Source organism: Odocoileus virginianus, chromosome 9 (genome assembly GCF_023699985.2).
Source record: "Odocoileus virginianus isolate 20LAN1187 ecotype Illinois chromosome 9, Ovbor_1.2, whole genome shotgun sequence".
Taxonomy (NCBI): domain Eukaryota; kingdom Metazoa; phylum Chordata; class Mammalia; order Artiodactyla; family Cervidae; genus Odocoileus; species Odocoileus virginianus.
The window spans coordinates 1,857,136-1,881,302 of NC_069682.1; the positions used below are offsets into that span (position 1 = coordinate 1,857,136).

Sequence of the window (24,167 nt, forward strand, 5' to 3'; positions counted from 1 at the left end):
GAAGTGGACTGTTTGTGGCAGGTGGGAAAAGGAGTGAGATAAATGGGCATTCTGCCATTTTGAGTTAAAATGAAATTGAGGGACTTGGCCTTATAAGGGAGCCTCCATTGAGTATGACTCTAAACATGTGATTCTAAAACCACACTACTTCCTTTGTGGTAGACATTTTTAACTCCACTTCACAAGTGAAGAAATTGAGGCACAGTAAGATTAATTAGCTGTCTCAAGGCCACACCTGCCAAAGATAGAGTGAATCAGGACAGAGAGCCCCGGGGCCTTAAACCATTTACTGTCTTGCACAGAGCTCAGACCTACCTTAGCTAGTCTGTTAAACGGGTATTTCCATGATAGTTATTCCTGGTTGCTGTTCACATCATCTGGGGACACTTAAAACCACATTCCTGCCTGGACTCTACCACCTAGAAACTCTAAATTCACTGGTCTGTAGTGGGTGCTTTAAGAGCTCTGCAGGACACCATTTGACAGATGATGGCAACCCGGCTGGGAGACACAAGGTGGAAGGTGTTGGCTGTGGCTAAACTGAGGTTCTTTAAGTTAGGCTTCTCCACCTGAGATGTGTGTAAGGTCCCTGGACCACCCCTTTCAATGCAGCTTCTGATACAGGAGGCCTGGGTGGGGCCTGAAATACTGCAGTAGTGAGGGTGATACTGCAGAGGGGAGGAAATACTACTGGCCCGAGGACCTCACTTTAGTTCCAGGCAGTGCACTGTCTAGCCACCCTGACCTTTGTGAGGCATTCCTGACTCCCTAGAGGGTGTCTACTCCCCCAGCAGACACTGGAGGAGCAGGTGGGTATTTTGCCCAGCTGCACACCAAGGTTGGAGACTCCTTGAGACCCCAGGCTTGATCCCTTTAGGCTTTTCCAAGGTCCAGCCTAGGATGAATGCACGCAAGCAGAGTTGGAGTTCAGGAGACCTGGAGGAAGTTCAGGAGATTCTGGGAAGCTGAAAGGGAATCCACAGTGATGATCTAGAAACAGGAACCCGGGGAGGGATCCTCCTTCAGTTCAGCGGTCTTCTTGCTCCGGCTCCCCCTGGATTTCTCACCTCCTTCCCACTCCATTCTGAATTGAGGGCGAGGGACTAGAACAGGGGCCCGCAGCTTTTTGGCCTTGCTGGAGGGTCCGACCTTCCCAGAAGTGAGCACTGAAGTGCTCGTTTTCCCACCCACCTTTCCACCGAATTCCTTATGCTGCTGCCTGACTCTCAAACCCAGTGTCAGGTCTCCCTCCAAGGCTTCCAGAGAAGCGGAGCTTAGACGCCCGGAACGGAGGCTCCTCCACTCCGGCTACACTGTGGCTTTGACCTGTGCCCCCAGCCAGGGCCCTTGCCGGGTACTTGGAGGCCGAGTCCTGTTCTCTGCATTCTCCCGGACAAGGGTGCTGCCCGCGAGTTGCGGGCGACGCAGAGGCTCCCGGAGAAGGGGCGCCGCCCCGGGCTCCGACAGCCGCCAGCGCTCACCGCCCCGCGGGTCTCGGGATCAGGACCGCGGACCTGTGCGCGAGGCAGAAAACTGGAGGAGACAGAGCTTCGCGTGTGGGAAGGAGAGTATTTGAGACCTTTCTCTAAGATGTGTATCTCACACACACACACACACACACACGCAGATGGGCGCGCCTCTGCGGCCACCCCAGGTTCCGGCCCATCAAGTCGGGAAATGAGCCGATCCATCAGCGGGCTCGGAGGGCGCCGGCCCGAGGCGTGTCCCATCTGTGCATCTCCACAAAGTCACCCGGGGTTAAGCGTGCCATGGCGGTACCCGGGCTCCCAGCCTCGGGGTGACAAGGGTTGAGGCGAGGTGCTCGCAGTGGCTGCGGTGCTCTAGGCTTGAGCGGCCGAAGGCCCGTTTGCCTTGGGATGTTAACTCCAGAGGCTGTGGGCGAGGCAGCGGCTACCAGCTCTGTAAACCCTGATGTTTCGCTGAAAAGGAAAAAAAGGGGAGAGGAGAGAATTAGAAACGCAAAGAACATCTTAGGATGGGGGTTGATCTGGGCCTAGATGGCAAATGCAGGCGCCACTGAGGCTGCCGGGCCGGGACACAGTCCCGGAGACAGACCTACGGACCAGTCAGACAGAGGCCTGGGGAGCCCCAGGCGGGAGGGCTGGGGCGCCCACACGTTTGCTTTCGACTTAAAAAGTAACCATGGAGTCGCCATGGAGAAAAATTCGACTGTTAGTGTTATTTTTAGGGCACTATTCGGGATTTAGTGTTATCTGAATTTTGGATTTAATGTCATTTTTATTTTAAATGGAATCGGGGGAGGGTCCCCATGGTGTTTTTCAGGTGTGGGGGCCCCCAGCGTCCGCATCTGGGCTCGTCACCGGAGAGGAGCAGCGGGCAGGTACCCGGCTCCGCGTCTAAGGGAGCCTCGGAGGAGAGGCGGCGCCCGGTTTGTCCCTGGACTTTCTCCCCCAGTTGAGACCTAGGGTGCTGAATACCCTCCGCTCCCGCCCAGCCTCCCCCACCCCAGGCTGGAAAACAAAACCCTAAGCCTAACCTCACTGGCGGGGCCTCCAGCAGCTCCGGAACGGGTGAGGGAAGGAGGAGACGGGTGTTTCGATCCCACTTCTCCTCCAGGTCCCAAACCTCGCTTCGTGCCCAGGGATCCCAGCGAAGGACCCCGGTCCGTTAGTCACCTTCTCGGGTCCCAAGCCGCCACTCCGCCTCAGAGAAGCCGCTTTCCCCTGGGTGCCTGCTTCTTGAGCTTTTCCAGCCGCCGAGGCCTCTGCCTCCTCTCAGCAGAATCTCAAAACCCCGCGCACTCCCCAGAACGGGCCAAGGACCGACCGATGGCGCGGCGAGGATCGCCCAGCGCCCCTGGCCTCTAGGCGCAGCATCCTCCCGACTTGGCCCTGGAAGCCGGAGCTCTGGGTCGCTCGGGGGCATCGCCCTCCGGTGCGGATGCCATCCTGGAGGATTAGAAAGGGAAAAAATATAAGAGCAAAGAAGAGACGCGAAGCCTCTGAGACCCGGCCTCCTCCCCTCCTCTGTGTAGCATCCCACCCCGCCCCCGAGCCCCCGGTTTTCCACACGAGAGGCGAGCGGCCGCAGAGCGTCGAGGGGTTCGCCGCCCCCCACCCCCGCCCCCTCGGGGTCTGCCTAGGCTCCCCGGGAGGAGACACTCGAGAAGCTGGCTCGGGCGCCGGGGAACCCTCTGCCAGCACCCCCTTCCTCCCTTTCCTAGTCCAACTCCCTGGACCCCGGACACAAAAAAGCCCGGAGCTTCGCTCCTGCAGCCGAGGCCCTCATCTGCTTAAGCCCCTCACCCGCGGGGTTGATCCTTCCTCCCCGGCTTCGGAGAGCTCGTGGACCCCACCTTCGTAAGCTTTCTCCCCCGCGTCTGCACCAGGAGCTGCTGCGCGAACGTCGGTGCAGTCCCGCCCGGGCGCCCGGCGCCGGCGTCTCCCCCGGGCGGAGGTCTCGGCGGACGCGGGTGCGGGCCGCTGGGCGCCGGGCCGCGCGCGGCCGTCCGGTCGCTCGGGCAGAGTCAGCCAGGTCCGGAGTCCGCGGCCCAGCCCCGCCAAGCCCCGGAGCAACCGGGCCCGCGAGCTTCCAGGCCACCCAAAGGTAACGCCGCGGGCCGCAGGCTGAGTCTAGATCCGCGACGGCTTCTTCCCCGTTGGGATAAAAAGCTTTAGTAATGGAATTCCGCAGCGGGTTTTTGTTTTCCTTTCCAAATAAGGTCGCTCATAGCAGTGAGCCATGCAGCCCTGAAAGGATCCTGTAGGAAAGATGTGTTGGAGACAGACAGATGAAGCCATCCCTTCCAGAAAGTGTTGTTAGTGGAGGAATCTAGGCAAGCTAACATTTTGCTGCCGAGATTCCCTTGCCAGTCGCCTTCCAATACATTGAAGACTCTTTCCTCTTTCCCTTTGCTGGCTACCAGAACATCTTGCACGGTTTCAAACCAACAGCCATAGAGACATCCTAAACTTACAGCCTCAGGACACCCTGGGTACTCTGGGCTCCAGCTCTGAATCAGCAAAGCTTCCTTCCCAGTTCAGCTCTCACCTTATTCCACAAGGGCGGTTAATATAAATTTTCCTTCGTTCCAACACATCTTCAAGTGAATCTCAGATAAGGTCAAATAGAGAATTTAAGGAGTAGTTAACTGGGAATAAGAAACTCCTGTGATACATCATAAACTAGATTTTAAAGAATTGCATTATCTCAGAATTCAAACTACTGTAAGCGAGCCAAAGCTTGTCTAACCTTAAGCCTACTGGGATAGCCATCAATATTTCTTGGAGAAAAAAACTTCTGAAAGGATTTTTAACTACTCAGTTGATTCTTGTCTTTCACAGAGAAATCCCAGGCCCCTCTGCCAGGAAAGCAGAGAGGACTGATTGTACTCAGTTGCCTAAAAATGTACATTGAAGCTAGTGGTGGCTTCCTAAACAGTTTTAAAAAACAGTTAAGTAATTACTGGCTCAAAAGATAAAAATCATTTCTTTGCTCTTGAACACTGAACATTTCAGGAATAGTTACCTGGCCTCACCATCTGCTTATTCAGGGTTGTTGTTTTTTTTTTTTTTTTTAAAGAGAGACTTTTGTGGCCTTCATTCGCTCATGTGTGAAGGCATTTATTTTAAATGAACTCATAAAAGAACATTTTCTAAGAACATTCCCAATGAAAAGGCTATTATTCTGGTGCCTTGTCTTCTCCACCAGTTATCCTCATTGCAGAAATAGCTTTGTTTCTTTAAAGTAGCTGCAGGAGAGACCAATGACAGAAAGAATGAGGGAAATTTCACCAAGATCGTGCAAGCTGAGTGCATCCAAGGGTTAAATTTAATTTTCTGATTCTTTCCACATATTCTAGGCTTTGCCAATTTATGCACAAAATATTCTTATGTACACTTATTTTTCACTTCTTATTCCCAAAGGGTTGTTATCCTAGAGAGGGGCTCAAAGGTTTTCTAAGGCAGTAATTAAATTAAATGAAATAGTTGTTCAGTGATAAGTTGAACACAAAAAAGGTCTTGGTAACTAGTAGTTTTGGCTTAACAGCTGTGTGTGTCTTGTCCAGTTTAGTTAAATTACCCCTGATTCTGTTATCCATGTGTGCTTCCTTATCTGCGTGTGTGTGTGTGGTGCGAGGAGAGCATTGGTGGTGGTGGGAATCGCAGAGCCAGAATACACTTTCACACCTCACTATGGAGTAGACGGAAACATCCATAAGCCAAAGCTGCAACAAGGCTTCAGCTTTCCTCTTTGATTCTACAAATACAAGTCAATTTCTTGTGCAACCAAGTACAAAGAGATACACCTAATAATTTGAATATTTAATTTTATTTAGAATGTTTTGCACACTCCAGTCTTTTGCATATGGGTAAATTATCAAATAAAGAAGTTAAATAAGGGTTATGTATCAATGCTCTAAAGCATTGTGGATTGGGGGCCTAATTTCTTCTTTATTGCAAATGATAAACATGGAATACATCTCTGCACTGACTCTCATGCTTAACATATTTTCCTGCCATCTGCATTGCCCCTCTTTATCTTTTACCTTAGATCAATTTGTCCACTTCCTTAAGATCTGCCTTCCTCAAGAGGCCTGCTTTGGTAGAACTGACCACCCTGAGATGGCTGTCTTACTTTTTTTCCTTAAACATCTATGCACACTTCATGCTAGGCAACCATGTATCTTTGTGTTTCTTATTTTCTTGCATCAAAACTAAAAGTTCCATACATGCAGGGGTCTTTTCTTCTACATCTATGAAATAGTAGTCGCTCAATGACATGCATGAGATTCACAAAGACTGAGTCCATAAGTAAATAAGCACACCGAAGAGACTCCTCTCTAGGCCTTGGAGGATCTAGGAGAGGTTTCATAGTCGATGCACCTGGGGGATGTGTGCTGACTGCCAGCAGCACTGATGGAAGCGGGCAGCTGGCATCCACCTGAGTGTGCACGTTTATGCCAGCCTCATCTCCTCTCCCATTCAAGAAAAGAAGAGTGGACTGGATTCTGAAAATCTTTGTTACTGTCTTAAAATATGACTTAAATAGTAAGTCTTTCTTCTTTATTTCCTCTTTGCTGATTTTAAAGAACTAGAGATTTTGAGGATCATTAGAGGTAATTAATGTTGGTGAAAGTTGTAGGTATAATGATCCAACTCCTATTGCAACATAGGACTCACTACAGGTAGATGGATAAGTTAATGGCATTTGTAAAGCTATGTTTAAGATTAAACACCTAAAGGGATTTTGTTTTTTAACTTTTTATCTTGTATTGGGATGTAGCCAATTAACAATGCTGTGATAGTTTCAGGTGCACAGCAAAGGGACTCAGCCATGCATATAATAGTATCCCTTCTCCCCTAAACTCCCCTCCCACCCAGGCTGCCATATAACATTGAGCAGAGTTCCATGTGCTGTACAGTAGGTCCTTGTTGCTCATCCATTTTAAACATAGCACTGTGTACATGTTCGTTCCAAACTCCCCAACTATAAAAGAATTTTAAATGAATTATGTTTTGAAAATGATTCTTCCAAGAAAAGGGATTAAAATTGCTTCCTGTTTTCTTTTAACTCATTCAAATACTGGTGAACAAAGAGATCATTTATGTCAGGTATGGAAAGAAAACATTTTCCAAAGTGACTGCCATTTGACTTGTAAATCAGCTACAGCAACTTAAGATTAATGACCAGTGCTACTTCCCATCTAAGACTGTATTATTAAAGCAGATAATCATCAATTAATTCAGTTGCTCTTTTAACAACTTGTTACTGAAAATATCTGCAATAATGTGCACGAGAGAAAGTATTCTAACTTTTACAGATATCTCTTATACATGTATAATGGTATTTGTTTATCTTTGGGTTTCCAAAGTATCAAGTATGGTGTAAGTAGTGGTACTCAGTTAATGCCTATAATATAAATTAATTTGTCTTTTCTTTTGAATGCTTTTATAATCATTGTTCATTTGGCCTAAATAGACAACCCCTGAGCTATTATCCTAATTTTTTAGATAAGGAACACTAAAATCTCTATAAGGTGATAAAAAATAAATACTGACTCCCGAGTGACTGAAATCTCTTTCTTTCCTCATTTCAGTACTGGAAGGAGAGAGGGAAAGAGAATATATAAATGCTTCATTATGTAAGAGTCTCCTTGCTTTCTAATTTTTGCAGTACTGCAGGAAAAGGTGTTTACTGACAGTTACTAATGTGATCAATCATTAGGCATATATAACTTTTACAACTTCCACTCTCAACTGATAATAATTGACTTTGTATCAATCACAATTTTGCCTCAGTGATATATATATTCACTTATGTAAAGTTCTTGAGAAATATTTGGATGAAATATCAAAATACTGAGATAAAGATGTAAAATATAGTATAAACTTAAACATTACTTCATAATTTGAATTGCTCTTGATCTAATTATCGATATAAGAATAGGTTTGAAACAATAATCATGTAGACAATTTGTAGCAAGCATAATGTCAGAATATTATTATATGTAAAACACCAATCTGTACCTTTCAGGATTATGAGTTAGAGATCTTAGGTTTTAGCTTGTTATTTGGTCATTGAATAAAGATTTTTTAATGTAAATCAACATATTGTATACTTTGGAGTCAAAGTATTATATAAGGAAAAATGAAAATGATCCCTGTGATGTTAAATCATGTGCTTTTCTATTTTAATTTTACTGACTGTATGATACTGAAGAAGGTCATTTAATTTCTCTGAGTCTCAATTGGGGTATGTACAGTCATAATAAGGTGTATCTTCCCTTGCCTACCTTCTAAGGTTGTAGGGAGGATCAAATTTGGCAATGCACATGAAAACACTTTGTGACATGCTCCCCATTAAGACATTGCTATTTTGCTTATTATTTATATAATGAAATAGCGTTTAAGAAATACAATATTTGGACATCACTACAATTAAGACAGTGTATCTATTGCTGAAAGAGCTGATTCTGATTTATAGAGCAAAAATTTAAAATTAAGCAAGCTACTGAAAATGTAAATATAGGAATTAACTCAGTAGTATTTGTTTTTCTGTCCCACTAAAGGCTGGAGAGTAATATCTGTGTGTGTGTGTGTGTTTATGTAACTGTGATTGTCCTAAAAGAACCTAAATAACCCTCACAAACTTCGAGTTCACTTACATTCCTCTTGGCAGAGTAGCCACAATATAATGAGCAAGGATGGCTGACCCCAGCGTTCAAAAGTCTTCATACAATCAGAGAACAGAACTCACAGAAAATAAGCCGGAATAGATACACTGCACTGACAGATCTCCTTTGAGGAGGCGTTAATTTAACTTTAAACCCTGATCTCATTGAAAGCAGGGGAGAAAGGGGATGTCTCCAAAATGCAGGCGCTGTTGCCATAGCATTTTTCTTCTCTCTTCCTGCCTACTCCTCCTCCCCCAAAGCAGCAACAAATGGTGCTCTACCGTTTTCTTTCAGGAACCGGATGCATTTTCAGAAGCCAGGACTCCAGTGGTGTGATGTCTCCACCACCTAATCACTGGTAGGGATATTGAAGAAGTCCGAGGTGCTATTAAGTTTCTCAGGACAGAGTCATCTTTGCGGATGCAAGTGCAGCACAGGAAACAGACTCGGGGAAAACCTGAGCCCTCCCAAGTCTCACTGGACCTCCGCACGAGCCCCGTCACCGTCACTTCTGCAACACAGCCGAATTCTTTCAGCACTCGCAGACGCGTACGGCTCCCTCGCCGCGCGATCCTCCCCTCCGCAGCGAGCGGACTCGCACCAGCCCGCCGGGTACCGTCCGCGCCGCGGCCGCCCGCGCACGGAGCTCTCGCCCGCCTCCTGCCTCCTCTCGCGGCCCCCGCCCCCTCGCTCGCCCGGCTCCCCCCGGCCGCCACTTGGAGGGATTCCCTCTCGGGCGGCCTCTGCACCAGCACCCGCTGGCCTTATTCGCGGCCCCGGGATAATGGATCTCCGCAGAAGAGCCCTTCTCGGCGTGAATGGACTTCGAGTTCTCCTGATGCTGTTCCGTGAGTAGCGTTTTGGGGACGGTCAGAGCAGGGCGCACTCCTTGCGGAGAGCGAAAGGGGCACCGTAGGGCAGGTAGCTTAAGGTCAAAAAGTGGACCTCACGTTTTGCGGGTTGGTTCTCTTTGGGGGGGGGCGGGGGGTTGCGGAGGGCCTCCCCCTCGGTAGCAGGGAATTCCCCAGAGAGCCACACACCAGTATGGTAACCCCAGACACGGTGCTCACATGGGCCTGCTTGGTGGCTTAGAGCATTGGCGAGACACCTTTGTGAGGGGGAATACATGTAAATCCATGGCTGATTCATGTCAATGTATGGCAAAAACCACTACAATATTGTAATTAGCCTCCAACTAATAAAAATAAATGGAAAAAAAATTTTTAGCAAAAACAACAAAAAAAGCCTAAAATGAAGGAAAAAGGCCAATCGGATTACAAGTCATTAAGGCGTTAAATGTTTTCTAATTTAATTTTATTATAAATTAGCAGCAGTCGAATTTGTTGCCGCTGGGGCAGAGAAACGGCCCGCAGAACGCGTGGTGGCCGGCGAGGAACTTTGTCACCCCGAAGCCTGCGGACTGGGATGTCTCTCCACCTTGAGCCCCAGACGCGTGGGCTCGCTGAGCCCCGGACAGATAGGATTTGTTTTTTTCCGCAGATACAGTGGCTCGAATCATGGCAGAACAAGAAGTGGAAAATCTCTCAGGCCTTTCCACTAACCCTGAAAAAGATATATTTGTGGTGCGGGAAAATGGGACGACGTGTCTCATGGCAGAGTTTGCAGCCAAATTTATTGTCCCTTATGATGTGTGGGCCAGCAATTACGTGGATGTAAGGCACTTTTTCCCTCCCGGCTTGTTCCTAGGGCTCCAGGGGCGAAGGGCACCCTCCCTCAAGACCCCGTGAAGACCTGGGTCGCCCGCCTATTCCCCCCTAAGCCCTGCAGGCTGCTCCTGAATGCTGCATGGGGGTTCCGGCTTGTAACGCCTTCTGCTCGCCCCGCCTGCTTGGAAAGTAACCCCCCTCTCTCCGCTCCCCTAACGGCCGCCCGGGTCTGCACGCAGAGCATCTAACCGCATGTTCCCGGACCTGAGAGCGCGCGCGAAGGAGCGCCCAGGCGCGCCAGACCCGGAGTCTGAACCCGCCGCCCTTTACAGCCCCCACGGGGGCCCGCGCGCTGAGGGGTGCGGGGCGTCTGTGTTCCCAGCTGATCACGGAGCAAGCGGATATCTCATTGACGCGGGGAGCCGAGGTGAAGGGCCACTGCGGCCACGACGAGTCGGAGCTGCAAGTGTTCTGGGTGGACCGCGCGTACGCACTCAAAATGCTGTTCGTAAAGGTAACTGCTAGCGAGGCTGGCGGCGCCCATGCAGACTCCGGGTGCGGGTGGGTGGGGGGCGCCCCTCTGCCTCCCGGGCCCACTCTGCGCGGGCGGCTCACACGCACCTCTTCCGCTCGGCAGGAAAGTCACAACACGTCCAAGGGACCGGAGGCAACGTGGAAGCTGAGCAAAGTCCAGTTTGTCTACGACTCCTCAGAGAAGACCCACTTTAAAGACGCCGTCAGTGGTAAGTAGAGGTCAGCAGGTCTGGAGAGGGACCCTGGGGAAAAGCAGACGCTGCTGGGATCACAGGTGTGGAAGCGGAATGCCTTAGGGTTTTGGAAAGGCCCCGGGCTGGCTCTCTGGGATGGAGGAAGATAGCGCGTCTGGGTCCTCTGGCCTTCAGGCCTTGGAGACGCGCAGCAAACTCAGGGCCTGAAGGCCTTCACCATCGCCTGACCCGGGATGAGACTCCTCCTGAGGGCCTGTCTGCCCGTGGCTGCCTCAGGATGGTTTTCTCAAGATTTGTCCTTTAGAGGAACGCGGAGAAGGACAAAGGCTGTATTTTTATTTCCTTCTGCACCCCAGTTTTTTCTTCTTATGCGCTAAAATTCCAAGGGGGCAGTATGACTTTTCATTTTGGGTCAGAATTTGAGGACTTTTCAGATCTTTTGGCCCATGGCTCAGGCCTCACCACATCTTTAGTCGACTGCAGACACCCCAGAGTGGATTCTGAACTGTGTCCTAAATTTATTACGTTTTTCACGCCCATCACTCCATCAGCTCACCCAGATCCTCCAAAAATATTGTGGCAAGGAACATCCAAGCTCCAAATAATAATGTTGGCATCTTCAGGCACCGTCCAAGACCACATTTAAATTTATATATTTATTTTGTAGACTGTCTGATCTACTAATAATGAAGCCATCCATCACCTGAGCACCTGAATTAGGACAAGATTTTTATTGAACATATACAAAAATATATATGTCATCTCATCCATTTCACCCCTTATCATCCAGTAAAAAGGGAAATTTCGTCTCTTTATCAAAGTTTATATTCAAATATTTCCCACAGTTTAATTAGACTGAAAAAAGAAAAATCTTAATCCTGGGAAGGAGAAAAGAGAGGGTGGCAGGCTTCCAGAAATTAGGTGTCTGTACAGGGGTATCAGCCCAGAGCACTAGCAGCCGCTGTGCTTTGCTGAGAAAGATATTTTATTTTTTGCAGAGCAGTGTGAGATGTAGAAAACCAAGTCACTGTTCTTTGCATATTTTTGGAATCTCTGTTAGATCTTATATAGTAAAAAGGATTGGAGGTTTAGGTATCACTCTGCTTCCAAAAAGAATTTCCAGATTACTGTTTAAGGAGCCCATGCTCATGAAAGGACAGAGGCATTGACATTTGCAGAGCCTTAGGCAGACAGAGTAATAGGGCATGCCAGCGAGTGGGCTAAGAGGCAAGAGCCAGCTGTCTGGATCACCATGAAGAGGGTTCTGCTAGCCACAGGAGCCTGACCATTGCTTTGGACCCTTCCTGCAGCTGGGAAGCACACAGCCAACTCGCATCACCTCTCTGCCTTGGTCACCCCAGCCGGGAAGTCCTATGAATGTCAAGCTCAGCAGACCATCTCACTAGCCTCCAGCGACCCACAGAAGACAGTCACCATGATCCTGTCCGCGGTCCACATCCAGCCCTTTGACATCGTCTCTGACTTTGTCTTCAGTGAAGGTAGGTGGGTGGGGAGTCCGAAGGAAGGAAAGAAGCCGAGGTTGACTCAGGCTGGAGACAGAAGGTGACCTGCAGGGCGCCAGGCTGTTTCACTTGGACTGTCTCAGGGTAGCATGGCCCTGCCTCCCTCTGCGACGCATCTTAAAGACTAAAGGAAGCCACCTGAAAAAATGGCTCTTCCTGCCCTTTCTCCTTCATGTCCTTCTCCCTCTGTTCCTTTTTCCTTCCTCCCAATTTCCCTTATTTTTTCCAGTGTTTTCTTTTTCCCCTCCTTTGGCAAAAGAGGAGTCTGGATAGGAAGACAGTCAGCTGGAAAAAAGCCTACAATTTTGATGCAAGTTTCCCAAGGAAAAGGCAGCTGAAAATTCCAAGCAGTTATCTAGAGAGCCGTGGGTTGGAGAAAGGTCTTTGCTTATATGGGTTTCAGTATCTTCATGGTCTCTAGACACGTCCAGCCCTAGGTTCTACCACTGTAAATCTAAGTTTTGTGTGATCAAAAATGCGATAGGGGTGTGTGTGTGTGAGAGAGAGAGAGAGAAAGAGAGAGAGAGAGAGAGAGAGAGAGGCTCATGAAGATGTGCCTCTGTCCAGCACTCATATTTATGGGGAGGGACACCAGAGAGGCCCCAAGGAGGGAAGGGTCCCTGATCTGCTCCCTCTGAGGAGTGCAAAAAGCTGCTTCTCAGTCTGTTCCAGCCCTGAAAGGGGATCAGGCAGGACCTAGCAGAGGCATGTGGAATATCCACATTCTCTTGGTTTTCTGCATTCCAGCAGAGGTAGGGGAGCTCACATTCTGCAATTTGTCCAAACCTAGGAACAGTTTACACTGGACAAGCATAGGGAAAGCAGATTCCTCTAGTCATTTGTTTTCTCTCTCGTGTTGTCTAGAAGGGGCTTCCCAGGTCGGTCAGGGTAAAGAATCCACCTGCCAATGCAGGAGACGGTTGGGAAGATGCCCTGAAGAAGGAAATGGCAACCTCTACCAGTATTGCCTGGGAAATTCCACGGACAGAGGAGCCTGGCAGGCGATAGTCCATGGGGTCACAAAGGAGTTGGACATGACTGAGTGACTAAGCAATGACAATTGTCCAGAGGAGGTGGCTAGAGACAGTTTGAGATTCTATTTATTCTTTGTGGTTAAAAAATGAGATTTTGGTTGCTTTGTGGATGCTCACCTTTGGGCTAGGGATCCCCAGGTGAATGCCACCATTTAAATGTGTAGAATATTAGGGAATCCTGCTCTGGTCACATGTAAATCATTAAAGAATTCCCAAGGTATCCAGCTTTCATCAACTACCCCTCTCGAAGTACACAGATTATTCACACACAAGTACACACAAGTTCACTCAAAGTTCACACAAGTTTGCTCAAAGTACACACAAGATTATTCAGAAGGCCTTTGGGAATTCCTGAGTTAAACTCTCCTTAAGGGAAAGGCCTGCTTTTTTCTCGTCTTCATATTTTTCAGCACTTAATACAGTGCTTGGCACATTTCAGCTGCCCTGTGAACTTTGGCTGAACTGACCTTCCGAAGCTGTGGGCTCAGTTAATGTGTGCATGCGCTGCGCTTAGTTGCTCAGTCCTGGCCGACTCTCTGCGACCCCACGGACTGCAGCCCGCCAGGCTCCTCTGTCCATGGGGATTCCCCAGGCAAGAATACTGGAGTGGGTTGCTATGCCCTCCTCCAGGGGAGCTTTCCAGCCCAGGGATTGAACCTGCGCTAATGTCTCCTGCTTTGGCAGGCAGGTTCTTTAACACCAGTGCCACCTGGGAAGCCTCAGGCTCAACTAATAGAGAGCTACAAATGCTTCAGTGTGAAGCAAATCAGAGTTTAATAAATTTAGAACAGCAGTGCCACACTCACCTGTTATGTGGAGGTGATTCCACATTCACATTGTTATGGGCTGTTATGGGCTATTCCATCTTAATGTGTTTCCTACAAAATTGAAACTAAACGTCAAGATGTTAACACTCAAAAATACTGTTGGTTATGAAGGTATTTATAAAACGGAAATGTCTTTCTTAAACTCAAAATATTAAATATAATTAAAAGTAATTGGACTTAATTAGTGACCAGAAATTCATTTTGAAAGTATTGGATCATGGAGTCCCCAGAGTCTGTACAGTAGACGCTTTTGAGTTTATGTGTGTACTTTCAGCAGTCTCGAATTACTCTTTGTGTTTCCCTGGTCTGCTGTTTTTAGGCACTTCACTTTTTTGTACCACTGGTGCTATAATTGCTGCTTTTACTGTTTCCTTACATCTCACCCCAACCCACTATGGATTATTTCTAAATTGTTGCTTATAGTCATTTATGAATGGAGAAATCAAATCTCACGGATGTTAAATTTGTGTACAAAATAAGAGTAAATGGGTACCAAATAAGGATTGGGGCCACTTTCCTAAAAATCAGTGATTATTTTAGCATAGACTTAATGATCTCTTTGTACAAAAAGCAATTTTAGTCCAGTTCCAGGGTCTAAATGGATTGTCTTAGAGAGTTTGTAAAGACGTGTAACTTCCTAAATGCAGATATATTCAGCACAGGCAAATTGGACTTGTCTCACCAAGGCTTTTCTGGATAATAATTAGGATGTTGCCTCCTGTATGGTGCCCTGGGGCTCACGCCTTGAGGTTCCTGGGAGGAGGCAGGCCTCGTTCAGAGTCACTCATTGGACTGGTGTGCTTTTGTGTGGCCGGGCTTCTTTTGTTGCCGGCTCCTCGTGTCTGTGCCTCTCAGCACCTGCCCCCAGCATGTTTTGTAAGAGGTCATTTTACTTGTTTTAGTGGAATCTGAAAGATTGCTTTTGGAGTGCCTTTTCAGAACCCGGCACTTGGCCTCCACTTCCCAGGACAGAAAGAGGCCCTGGCTGTCTGGGCGATGCCTTGCGGGCGTGAGTGGGGGCTGCCCACGTTGGAGCGGGGTGGTGCTGTCTGGTCACGTGTCTGACACCCCCGGCAGGGCTGTGTACTCGGCTTCTGGCACGTGCACGCAGGATCCTCCGCATGAGGGCGTCAGGTGAGATAGTCTCCCAGCTGCCTGCGTCACAGATCCTGAGAAACGCGAGGCTGGACACGCGCGCCGCACTCACAGAGCCGCTCAAGTGGGGCTGACATCTTGATCACACAGACCCCTTTAGGGCCTTGAACTTGGCTGCTGTCCTCATCCCGGGTGAATCTCGCAGCCCCGCCAGCGCTGTCTGCACCCTGCGCAGCTCTGGCGATCTTTCATCCGCGGTCTGGAGGCGGGGCCCACGACGCCCCGGTGATGCTGGTCCATAGAAAACTGTAGGCACCCGGGGGTGGTGGGGGGCGGTGCTGGGGGACTGAGATTTCCAGCCGATCAAGGAAAATGATGTGACAGTGAGAGGCAGTGACGCGCAAGCTTCCTGGGGGACACGGGCACGGTTGTATGGGGACCTTCCAGAAGAAGGTCTCTGGGGGCCGGTATCCGGGGGATGGGGAGCGGGGTGGGAGGGGCCTTGTGTCTGGGTGATGTCCCCTGACAGCATGGGGAAGGGTCCTGGGGCCCAGAGCTCCGGGGGCCACAGAGCTCAGAGCTTCTCTCTCTTCGGAGGGGAACAGCTGCTGGGTGGGGTTTGTGCCCAAAGCAGGTAGGCCCTAAATGACCAGACCTTCAGGCCATTTTGTTTAGATGTTTTTTTAGATGTTTACATGTTTAGTTGTTTAGATGGTTTTTTAAATAAGTGAATGCGTCAAAATTTGAGTTTGGCACAGGTGGGCTTTTGAGTTAATTGACCTCAGCCTGCAGTGCAAACATAAACCACCAAGGGGCCAATCTGTGTAGGCTGGCTTCTTTCTGTAAAAGATACAGTTGGTGTGGTGACACTCAGTCTGCAGTTCAGGGCAGCTTGCCTGTCCCCACTGTGTGGGGTCCCTTGTCTTTCCCCAGCACGTTCCTGGTGGTGGGGCCCTTTGAGGTTCCGGAGACTTCTGTGATGGGGGTGCTGCCTCCCCGGGAGGGAACAGAGCAGAGTATTTCAGTGGCTTGAGTTAAAGGCAGCTCTCATGTGTAATGACAGAAGAAATGCAATGGAACACAAAGGTGCCTCTGTGTCCTTTGTGAAATGTTCAGGTTTAATGGGTGTTTAAGTCACCACATATACACTGCTAAGTCATGTCTGACTCTTTGCGACCCCATGGAGGTAGCCCACCAGGCTCCTCTGTCCATGGGATTTCCCAGGCAAGAATACTGGAGCGTGTTGCCATTTCTGGAGCCTTCTTAATTCTCAAGGGGAGACACAGACAGAGAGACCTGTGAAGGGGGTGCTGAGACCCCCGTTTAAGTGGAGAAACAGGCTCAGGGAGGTGAAGTGACCAGCCAGGGCTGTGCTCCGGCGGCTGCCAGCACTGTGACCGGAGCCTGTCTTTGGGTCTCAGATCCTGTACTCTTAGCATCTTCAAGTTTCTCAGCTGCTCCCGCTGAGAAACACGTGAAAGCAGGGGCCACCTTCAGAAAGGTGGTCGGGTGCCCTGAATTCCTGAGCTCTTCATTATTGTTGCTGACAGTGGGATTGGGAGATACCACTTGATCGGCACTTTACCCAGAACTCTGAGAAAAACAATCTGTATTCTACTGAAAATGAATGCACACCATCCCCAGCAGAGTGCCCCGAGGCTGGCTGCCATGCTGCAAACCAGGGAACAGTGTGCTGATGCCGATCCAGAGCATTGGATACTCCTGTGGTTTACCTGGAACCTCCCAGCCAGGAAACATACCACCTGGGTAACTCATCCTTCTCAGGGCCTCCTGAGGAAACATCCAGAGAGAGACAGTCTTGTTATTAACACTGCAGAGAGCTGTGTCCAGGGCTGGAACACAGAGACCCAGGGCAGGGCCATATCACCAGCCAGTCACAGAAAACTGCATTCTTGCTACTGTCCTGAAGCCTAGCGTTTTAGGTGGGGTTCCCCAAGCAGCAATCCTCCGTAAGGATGTAAGGGCAGGTAGCTTATTTAGGTGTTTCTAAAAGCACTGCTCGGGGAGTGGGAAAGTGAGGTGGGAAGACTAGCAGGTAGTGCAGATGTGTAAGTGAGCAGGTACCCCGGTGGGCGCTGGGGCTCACCCTGATGGAGACTCTGGGAAAGAGTGTGAGTTACCCCGCCAACGGCCGTCCGCCTCTGATGGCTCTCGGGCTGTCTAAGCTGCCCTGGAGTTAAAGCCCATGGGAATGGGTGGGAATGGTGACTGCCAAGGGCCGAAGGCCCTGTCTGCGTGTGCTGCGCCCCGTTCCAGGGTGTAGGCATCCTCCCCGTCCTGGTGGAGCTCACGGGAAGTGGGAAGGAGTTTATGAGCACTTCCCCTGCACACTCTCTGGTAGAGCAGCTCCCATCAGTTATCGCTTTTCTTTTTTTTTTTTTTTTTAAATTTTTATTAGTTGGAGGCTAATTACTTTACATCATTACAGTAGTTTTTGTTATACATTGATATGAATTAGCCCTGGATTTACATGTATTCCCCATCCCAGTCCCCCCTCCCACCTCCCTCTCCACCCGATCCCTCTGGGTCTTCCCAGTGCACCAGGCCCGAGCACTTGTCTCATGCACCCAACCTGAACTTATTTACTGTTATGCTTACATCTTGCTGAGAGTATCTGCTTATCTCCAACCAAAGATCTCCAAAGCCCACTCGTCTTAGCACTTTCTCAGTACACAAAACACATTTTGCTGAAGTTACAGGAGTCTCGAGCCAGCCCAGAGAAAATAAGAAAAGAGGAGCAAGCCCGTTCCTCTCGCTGCCCCGTCAGACGGAAGGGCATGCACAGCCGGCGTCGTTGCCTGCTTTCTGCAGCCAGAGGGCCGGGCGGCACCGGCAGAGCTGAGCAGTCGGCTTGCCCATCTCCATGCTGCCCGTTTGGAGACAATGAAGCGTTCTTACACGTTTGCTCATCTCAGGGAGTAAGGACAGCTTTAAAATGCTGTGGTCATCAGATGAAACAGAATAAATCTCACATCTGGAAGAACACCCTAAGATGCATCAGGATTGCAATGGTGGCACCAAGGTTGCGGTTGAGGGCACCTGAGGGCGCTGACGGCCGCCGGTGACACCTCCTCTGTCTGATCTGACTACTTGTAGTTCTTTCTGACGACTGCTCTGGTGGTTGCCTTTTTTCCAGTCATAGACCATCCACCCTGGGCCTCTGTTTTGTTTTCTGTAGAACCATGAGTACGGCCACGGCAGAGGCGTGAGGGAGCCCAAAACCTGTGGAGGCGGACAGAGAATCAGGGGTCTCTGGACGCCCAAAGCTGGACGCTGAGCTGGGCTAAGCCGAGGGATGCTTTTCTCCCAGGCAGGGATCGAGGAACCATCCTCTGTGCTTATATAACCTGTGGGTTATCCCATCAGTTTACTGCACAGGATCTTAACCCTGGTGTTCGTAGGGTTTGTGGATAGAGTGTGGGGCGTGGCGGGGGGGTCTGTAAATTTCAAAGGGAAACATTTGCATCTCTATTTTCACTGATTTCTAATTAATATTTAACATTTCCTTCGATTATAAATAAAGGTAACAACCCACAGTAGTATGAGTCATACCCATGACTTTGTCACTAGTAGAAATCACAGACATTTTCTGCTCACATATTGTGCAGATCTTGCAAAGTAACAATTATGCTTCTCACTGCTTTGCAATCAAAGCCAGCCTACATGTGTGCTAATAAATACATATATAACTGTCCCTTGAATTATTTTAAGATATTTTAATAGCTGATTTCAGTGTAGTCCATTTTCTGTGTAATCTTATGTTTTCATTTTGTGCTTTTATAAGCATTTTTCTGAGAAGGGAAGATGGTTTCATTACACTGATACCAAAAAAGAGGATAACTCTGCTTCAGTGGGTCATGACCAGCACTATTCTATTTATTTTTAATCGTACTCACGGCTACTGTTTACCACAATGATGTGGTAAGGATACACAGCTGGATCAGAAGGGAACCCGTGTGCACGTCTCCTTGTGGTGTCTCCTCCCAGGACTGAGCACACCGCACACGCTCTCCCCCCAGCAGGGACAGTGCGGCCACACATGTGTCCCCTTTCTACTCCGAGCAGCCTGCAGAAACTCAGTGCCCACGATCATTATGTGGGGCCAGCACTGTTTTAAATGAAAGAGAATAGAACGGAGGATAACTTATTAGAAGCACAAAGTAAAGATAACCATTGTTTTATGAAACTTTGGTTTTAGTTATGTGTGTATACATATGTTCTGGTTGTACTGTAAAATGTTGCTTTTCCTGGGGACTAAAGGCAAAGTTTGAAAACAGGCTAAAGCCTGAGAGGGGAATACATGCCTTTCTTCTATGGGTTCACAATCTCTCATCTAAAATCCTTGGGGCCAGATGTTTTTCAGAATTGGGAATATTTTGTTTTTGTCTTGTTTTTAATTGGGATATAGTTGCTTTACAATGTTGTGTTGGCTTCTGCTGTGCAAGGAAGAGGGTCAGCTCCGTGCACATATGTAGCCCTCCCCTCTCACCTTCCTGCCCTGTGCCCCGCCGGCTCCGTCACCACGGAGCCCTGAGCTCAGCGACTATGCCGCGCAGCGGCTCCCCACGGCCGTCTGTTTTACACATGGGAGTGTGTGTCTGTCAGGCCCCAGCTCCCAGATCACCCGCCCTCCCCTCGTGTCCGCGTGCCAGTTCTGTACATCTTCATCCCCATTCCAGCCCCACAGATAGGTTCATCTGTACCATGCTTCTAGATTCCATATATATATGCGTTAAAGTCTTTCTCTTTCTGACTTACATGGACTTTAGGAAGATAATACAGTGCATCATCCGTATATTATATAAGATCCAGAAGAGCCATGCAGCCCCTGTAATAAAGTATATTAATGAATCTGTTCCCTTCAATGAAACACACGGATCTTCATGCTAAAGAGAAGAATCAGAGCAGCCTGACATTAGTTCAGGCCGGCTTTTTCTGTCAAATGAATGATATACAGCACTTGTTTCTGGAGCATTGTGGGTTTTGGAATGGTGAGTCAGGGAAAGAGAACTCAGGAATTCCCCTTTATTTGACCACTTAATGATTGAGGGTGGGGGAGGATAGGGATTCAGTGTTTTTCATGATAATTTTTGACATCCCCTTATCTTCCTGTAATTACTTTTGACCTGTCCATAGGTTTTTTTTAAATGACTTTTTGTTTTTGATGTGGGCCATTTTACTGAGTCTGTTACAGTGTTGCTTCTGTTTTGTGGTTTGGGTTGTTTTGGCCATGAGGCATGTGGGGTCTTTGCTCCCTGACCAGGGAAGACAATGTCTTAACCATTGGACCACCAGCCCAGACAAGAAGTCCTAGACTTGTCCATAGTTTAATACTCTCTTTATATCCTTCTTGTTATATGTTTAGTTCGGTTATTTTTTCTAAGGCAGCAAAAAGTTTTTTAAAAAGTGAACTATTTTAACCATAATTTTTTGCCAAAATACGTCATGCTTTTCTCTTGCATCTTCCTTTAAGGATGGTATATTAGACGTTATTCCTCATAAATACACCAAAGTCCTTATCCCCTTAAGGAAAATACCTTTGGCACCATAATTCTAACACCAGTTCTGATGTGTGGGGTTGTGGGGTGTAAATCCACCGAACTCTACACTTTTAAAAGATGGTACTATAATGTACATATATCAAAATGCACAGATCTGAAATAGTAACTCAGTATGTTTTTACCTAGACTTGCAACTACACAACCTGCACCTAAATCAACACTGGAGTATTTCTTTCACGCCTGAAGTTCTCTGGTGTCCTGTTCCCCAGGACACACTGTTCCCCACTTTTCTGACTTCAGTCACCATAGACTTAGTTTTACCCATTCTTGAACTTCATATAAATAGAGTCATACAACATGTACTCCTTCGTGTCTGACAGTTTCACTCAACATCATGGTTTTGAGATTCATCCATTTTGTAGCCATAGTTCATTCCTTTGTATTGTTTACATTCCATTGTATGAATATATACCAGCATTTATTTATCCATGCCACTTTGATAGACATTTAGTTGTTTCTGCTTTTCAGCTATTATGAATAAAACTTCTATGTTCAAGTTTTTTGTGTCTGTGTGTTTCCATAGTTCTTGGGTAAATTCCTAGGAATGGAATGCTGGGGTACAAGGTAGGTGTATACTTAAGTCTATGAAAAACTGCTAAATAGTTTTACAAAGTGGTTGTATCATTTCCCACTGATGGTGGATAAGAGGTCCAATTGCTCTCTACCATTGACAGCACTTGGTATTTTCAGACTTTCTGAAAGATGTCTATTTGTCTGTAATTCTGTGTATATCAATAAAAATTTTTTAGGGTTAAATAAAAACTAAAAATGATGGTTGTTGTGTCTAATGCAAAATCTCTGAAATTTTACATAAATAACCTGGATGTTTAAAAAATTGTTTTACTTTTGGTTGGGCTGGGTCTTTGTTGCTGCACTTAGACTTTCTCTAGCTGCAGTGAGGGGGACTGCTCTTTATTGTGGCAACAGGCTTCTCATGGCGGCGGCTTCTCTCGCTGCGGAGCAGGGGCCCAAGGCGGGGGCTTCAGTGGTTGCAGTGTGCAGACTCTAGGGCGTCCAGACTTCGCTAGTTGTGGCTCACAGGCTTTAGTTGCCAGAGGGATGTGGAATCTTCCCAGAGCAGAGACTGAACCAGTGTTCCTTGCGTTGCAAGGTGGATCCTTATCCACTGTACCACCAGGGAAGTCCTGGATGGTTTATTAACCTAGGCTAGGAATCCAAGAACTTGAATGCTGTCCTATTTAATTGATAAGTTTTTATTTTACACTGTATAGAAATATTAAGGGATTAAGTCTTAGAGTTGGTTGGGAAATATTGTTTCTGAAGAAAAGATCTCCCTGAGGTTTCCTTGAGAAATCTTTTTCTCAAAGTGGGTGGGGGGTGAGTGGGGGGGAGGGAGGGTTGATGGATATAATTGTATTACAATGTTGCATTAGTTTCTGTTATACAGCAGTGTGAATCAGCTATGTGTATATACATATCTCCTCCCTTTTCTTGAGAAATTTTTTCACCTCTATCTGCCTTTTGGTTTTGTTAAGTGGACTTAATTAATCATAATTAATCATAATTCAGAATATTTTGGTAGGAGTTAATCATAATTCAGGATCTTTTGGTAGGAGCTCATTGCCTTTCTTTTTCTTTCACATTTCAGAGCATAAATGCCCAGTGGATGAGCGGGAGCAGTTGGAAGAAACCTTGCCGCTGATTTTGGGGCTCATCCTGGGCCTCGTCATTGTGGTCACGCTGGTGATTTACCACATCCACCACAAGATGACTGCCAACCAGGTCCAGATCCCGAGGGACCGGTCCCAATATAAGCACATGGGCTAGAGGTCGCTGGGCAGACAGCCCGCAGCCGATCCAGCCAGGGAAACAGCGGCACTTCCTGCCTGCACGTGGGATACACCAACATAGCTCCAGGCACACTGACTCGGGTACGCAAGGCTTGCTTGGCCTGCATCCACGCTCACACCTGGGATGGGGGGGTTCTTCTGGATTCATGGGGTGATTGACATAGCCCTTCCATGCTGAGAAGTGGGAAGGGTAGGGTCAGCCAGCTTTCATGCTTGTGGTGGCTTGGCTTTGACTGTCCAAGGAGCAACACATACAACTCAGAGGAATATCTGGCTCTGAAGTGTAAGGACTGGAACCACAGTTCTTTTGGAAAGACACCCCTTAAGGTTCAAGAGGAACATTGGATGCTTTGCTCCCTTGAACACAGATGGCTTATCCTATACTATCGTCAGCACACACAAAATACAGCCTCATGCTCCCTGCAGCAAGATCCCTGAATGTGACCCATGCTTCTGGCTGGCGTTCTGCATGTCTCGTGATTGTCTCGGGAATGTTTCACTGCTCCCTGCACCCAGCGAATTCACAGCACAAGAGCCTGTTTAATGTAACTATGCAGAGTGGTTTGGACTTTGTAGTATGTCAGGTCCGGGTATGGGGGCCTGAAGAATCAATCCATGTGAGCTTGTCTCTCAAAATGAATTAAAATACACTACTGTCTAGTGTCTGGCTGCTGTCTTGAAACAAGACGACAAAACCAAAAATGGCTTGTGTGGCATCTACAGGAGAGAGGGGGATGATGAAGACAGGCTTTTCATTCCTGCAAGAGGGAAAGCCAAGAAAGAGCAGGAAAATAACAGCAGGGATGGGGGAGTTGGCTTTTCCACGTGAAAACCATGGACTTGTTTTGGCAAATATAAGTAGTTTAAATGATGGCGCCTCTTCACTTGATCTTACCTAAAAGGCCGAGAAGTGATGATAATGGCACCTCTTGAATGGTTGGGCTACTATAGTTTCTGATGTTTCTTGATCTTGAGTCTGGCATTTCATTTTGTATTAAAAAGCTGGATTGAACATAGTAGCTTGGACTGAGTTTTGAGATAAAATGTAGCCTACTGAATTCCTTAGAGAAAGGTACATAGTTTGGATTTCATCCACCTCCTAAATAATCATTTTCCAGTTCTGAGCGAGAAGAGGGAGATCCCCTTCTCTGGTGTTAGAGTGGGGATCCCTCAAGCCCCTTAAAAACCACCCTCACACTAGAGGCAGCTCGTGCGTTTTCTCCCCAAGTCTTCACCTGTTGACAGTAGCACATCTTTAGCATTCCATCACCCCAGCAGATCTTGGTAAGTATTGATCAGCTGCTGCCCTCTGACCTGCTCGTTTCCTGCTCTCTCAGCCTCAGTCTTTCCCTGTGTGATCTCTTTTCACTGTCTGCCTGGCACCAGAGGAACTAGCCCTGATTCCTTATAAAAGCTGCATGTTGCACAAAGAAATGGAGAAGCCCCTGGTGCTGGTGGATGCCTGCCCCCCCACCCCCAGTTCACTCCACTCCCTCATCTGTGATGGGGTGGCGCCTGCCCCCCCCAGTTCACTCCACTCCCTCATCTGTGATGGGGTGGACTCCTGCCCCCCAGTTCACTCCACTCCCTCATCTGTGATGGGGTGGCACCTGCCCCCCCAGTTCACTCCACTCCCTCATCTGTGATGGGATGGACTCCTGCCCCCCCAGTTCACTCCACTCCCTCATCTGTGATGGGGTGGCGCCTGTCCCCCCCAGTTCACTCCACTCCCTCATCTGTGA

At 48.1% G+C, this 24,167-nt stretch overlaps 2 protein-coding genes across 4 annotated transcripts; one reads left to right on the forward strand and one right to left on the reverse strand.

Moving 5' to 3' along the window:
• Positions 1–1,549: 1,549 nt before the first annotated feature.
• LOC139036533 (uncharacterized) lies at positions 1,550–4,522 on the reverse strand. The gene is made up of 4 exons (XM_070471861.1): positions 4,510–4,522; positions 3,288–3,707; positions 2,658–2,930; positions 1,550–1,940 (listed from the first exon to the last, which is right to left on the reverse strand). Exons 1-4 carry the CDS (start codon positions 4,520–4,522, stop codon positions 1,912–1,914), a joined length of 735 nt encoding a protein of 244 aa, XP_070327962.1. The 3' UTR covers positions 1,550–1,911.
• On the forward strand, positions 3,498–23,088 carry LAMP5 (lysosomal associated membrane protein family member 5). 3 transcript variants are annotated; one of them, XM_070471881.1, is made up of 7 exons: positions 3,498–3,588; positions 8,453–9,006; positions 9,659–9,831; positions 10,208–10,339; positions 10,463–10,568; positions 11,864–12,052; positions 22,224–23,088. In XM_070471881.1, exons 2-7 carry the CDS (start codon positions 8,943–8,945, stop codon positions 22,400–22,402), a joined length of 843 nt encoding a protein of 280 aa, XP_070327982.1. In that variant the 5' UTR covers positions 3,498–3,588; positions 8,453–8,942; the 3' UTR covers positions 22,403–23,088. The 3 variants fall into 3 exon arrangements, with proteins under 3 accessions (XP_070327982.1, XP_020765149.2, XP_020765147.2); XM_020909490.2 differs by lacking the exon at positions 3,498–3,588 and having other exon boundaries at positions 8,348–9,006; positions 11,915–12,052; XM_020909488.2 differs by lacking the exon at positions 3,498–3,588 and having other exon boundaries at positions 8,355–9,006.
• Positions 23,089–24,167: the final 1,079 nt, after the last annotated feature.

What these genes read in the sequence shown, in the direction of transcription:
- LOC139036533 (XM_070471861.1), bottom strand. An exon ending in AGGAAGGATCAACCCCGCGG is followed by an intron (nt 2,931 to 3,287) that starts GTGAGGGGCTTA and finishes CTAATCCTCCAG; the next exon opens with GATGGCATCCGCACCGGAGG. An exon ending in GCGGCTTGGGACCCGAGAAG is followed by an intron (nt 1,941 to 2,657) that starts GTGACTAACGGA and finishes TTTCCTTTTCAG; the next exon opens with CGAAACATCAGGGTTTACAG.
- LAMP5 (XM_070471881.1), top strand. Translation starts at nt 8,943, where the DNA reads ATGGATCTCCGCAGAAGAGCCCTTCTCGGCGTGAATGGACTTCGAGTT. An exon ending in GGGCCAGCAATTACGTGGAT is followed by an intron (nt 9,832 to 10,207) that starts GTAAGGCACTTT and finishes CTGTGTTCCCAG; the next exon opens with CTGATCACGGAGCAAGCGGA. An exon ending in TCAAAATGCTGTTCGTAAAG is followed by an intron (nt 10,340 to 10,462) that starts GTAACTGCTAGC and finishes TCCGCTCGGCAG; the next exon opens with GAAAGTCACAACACGTCCAA.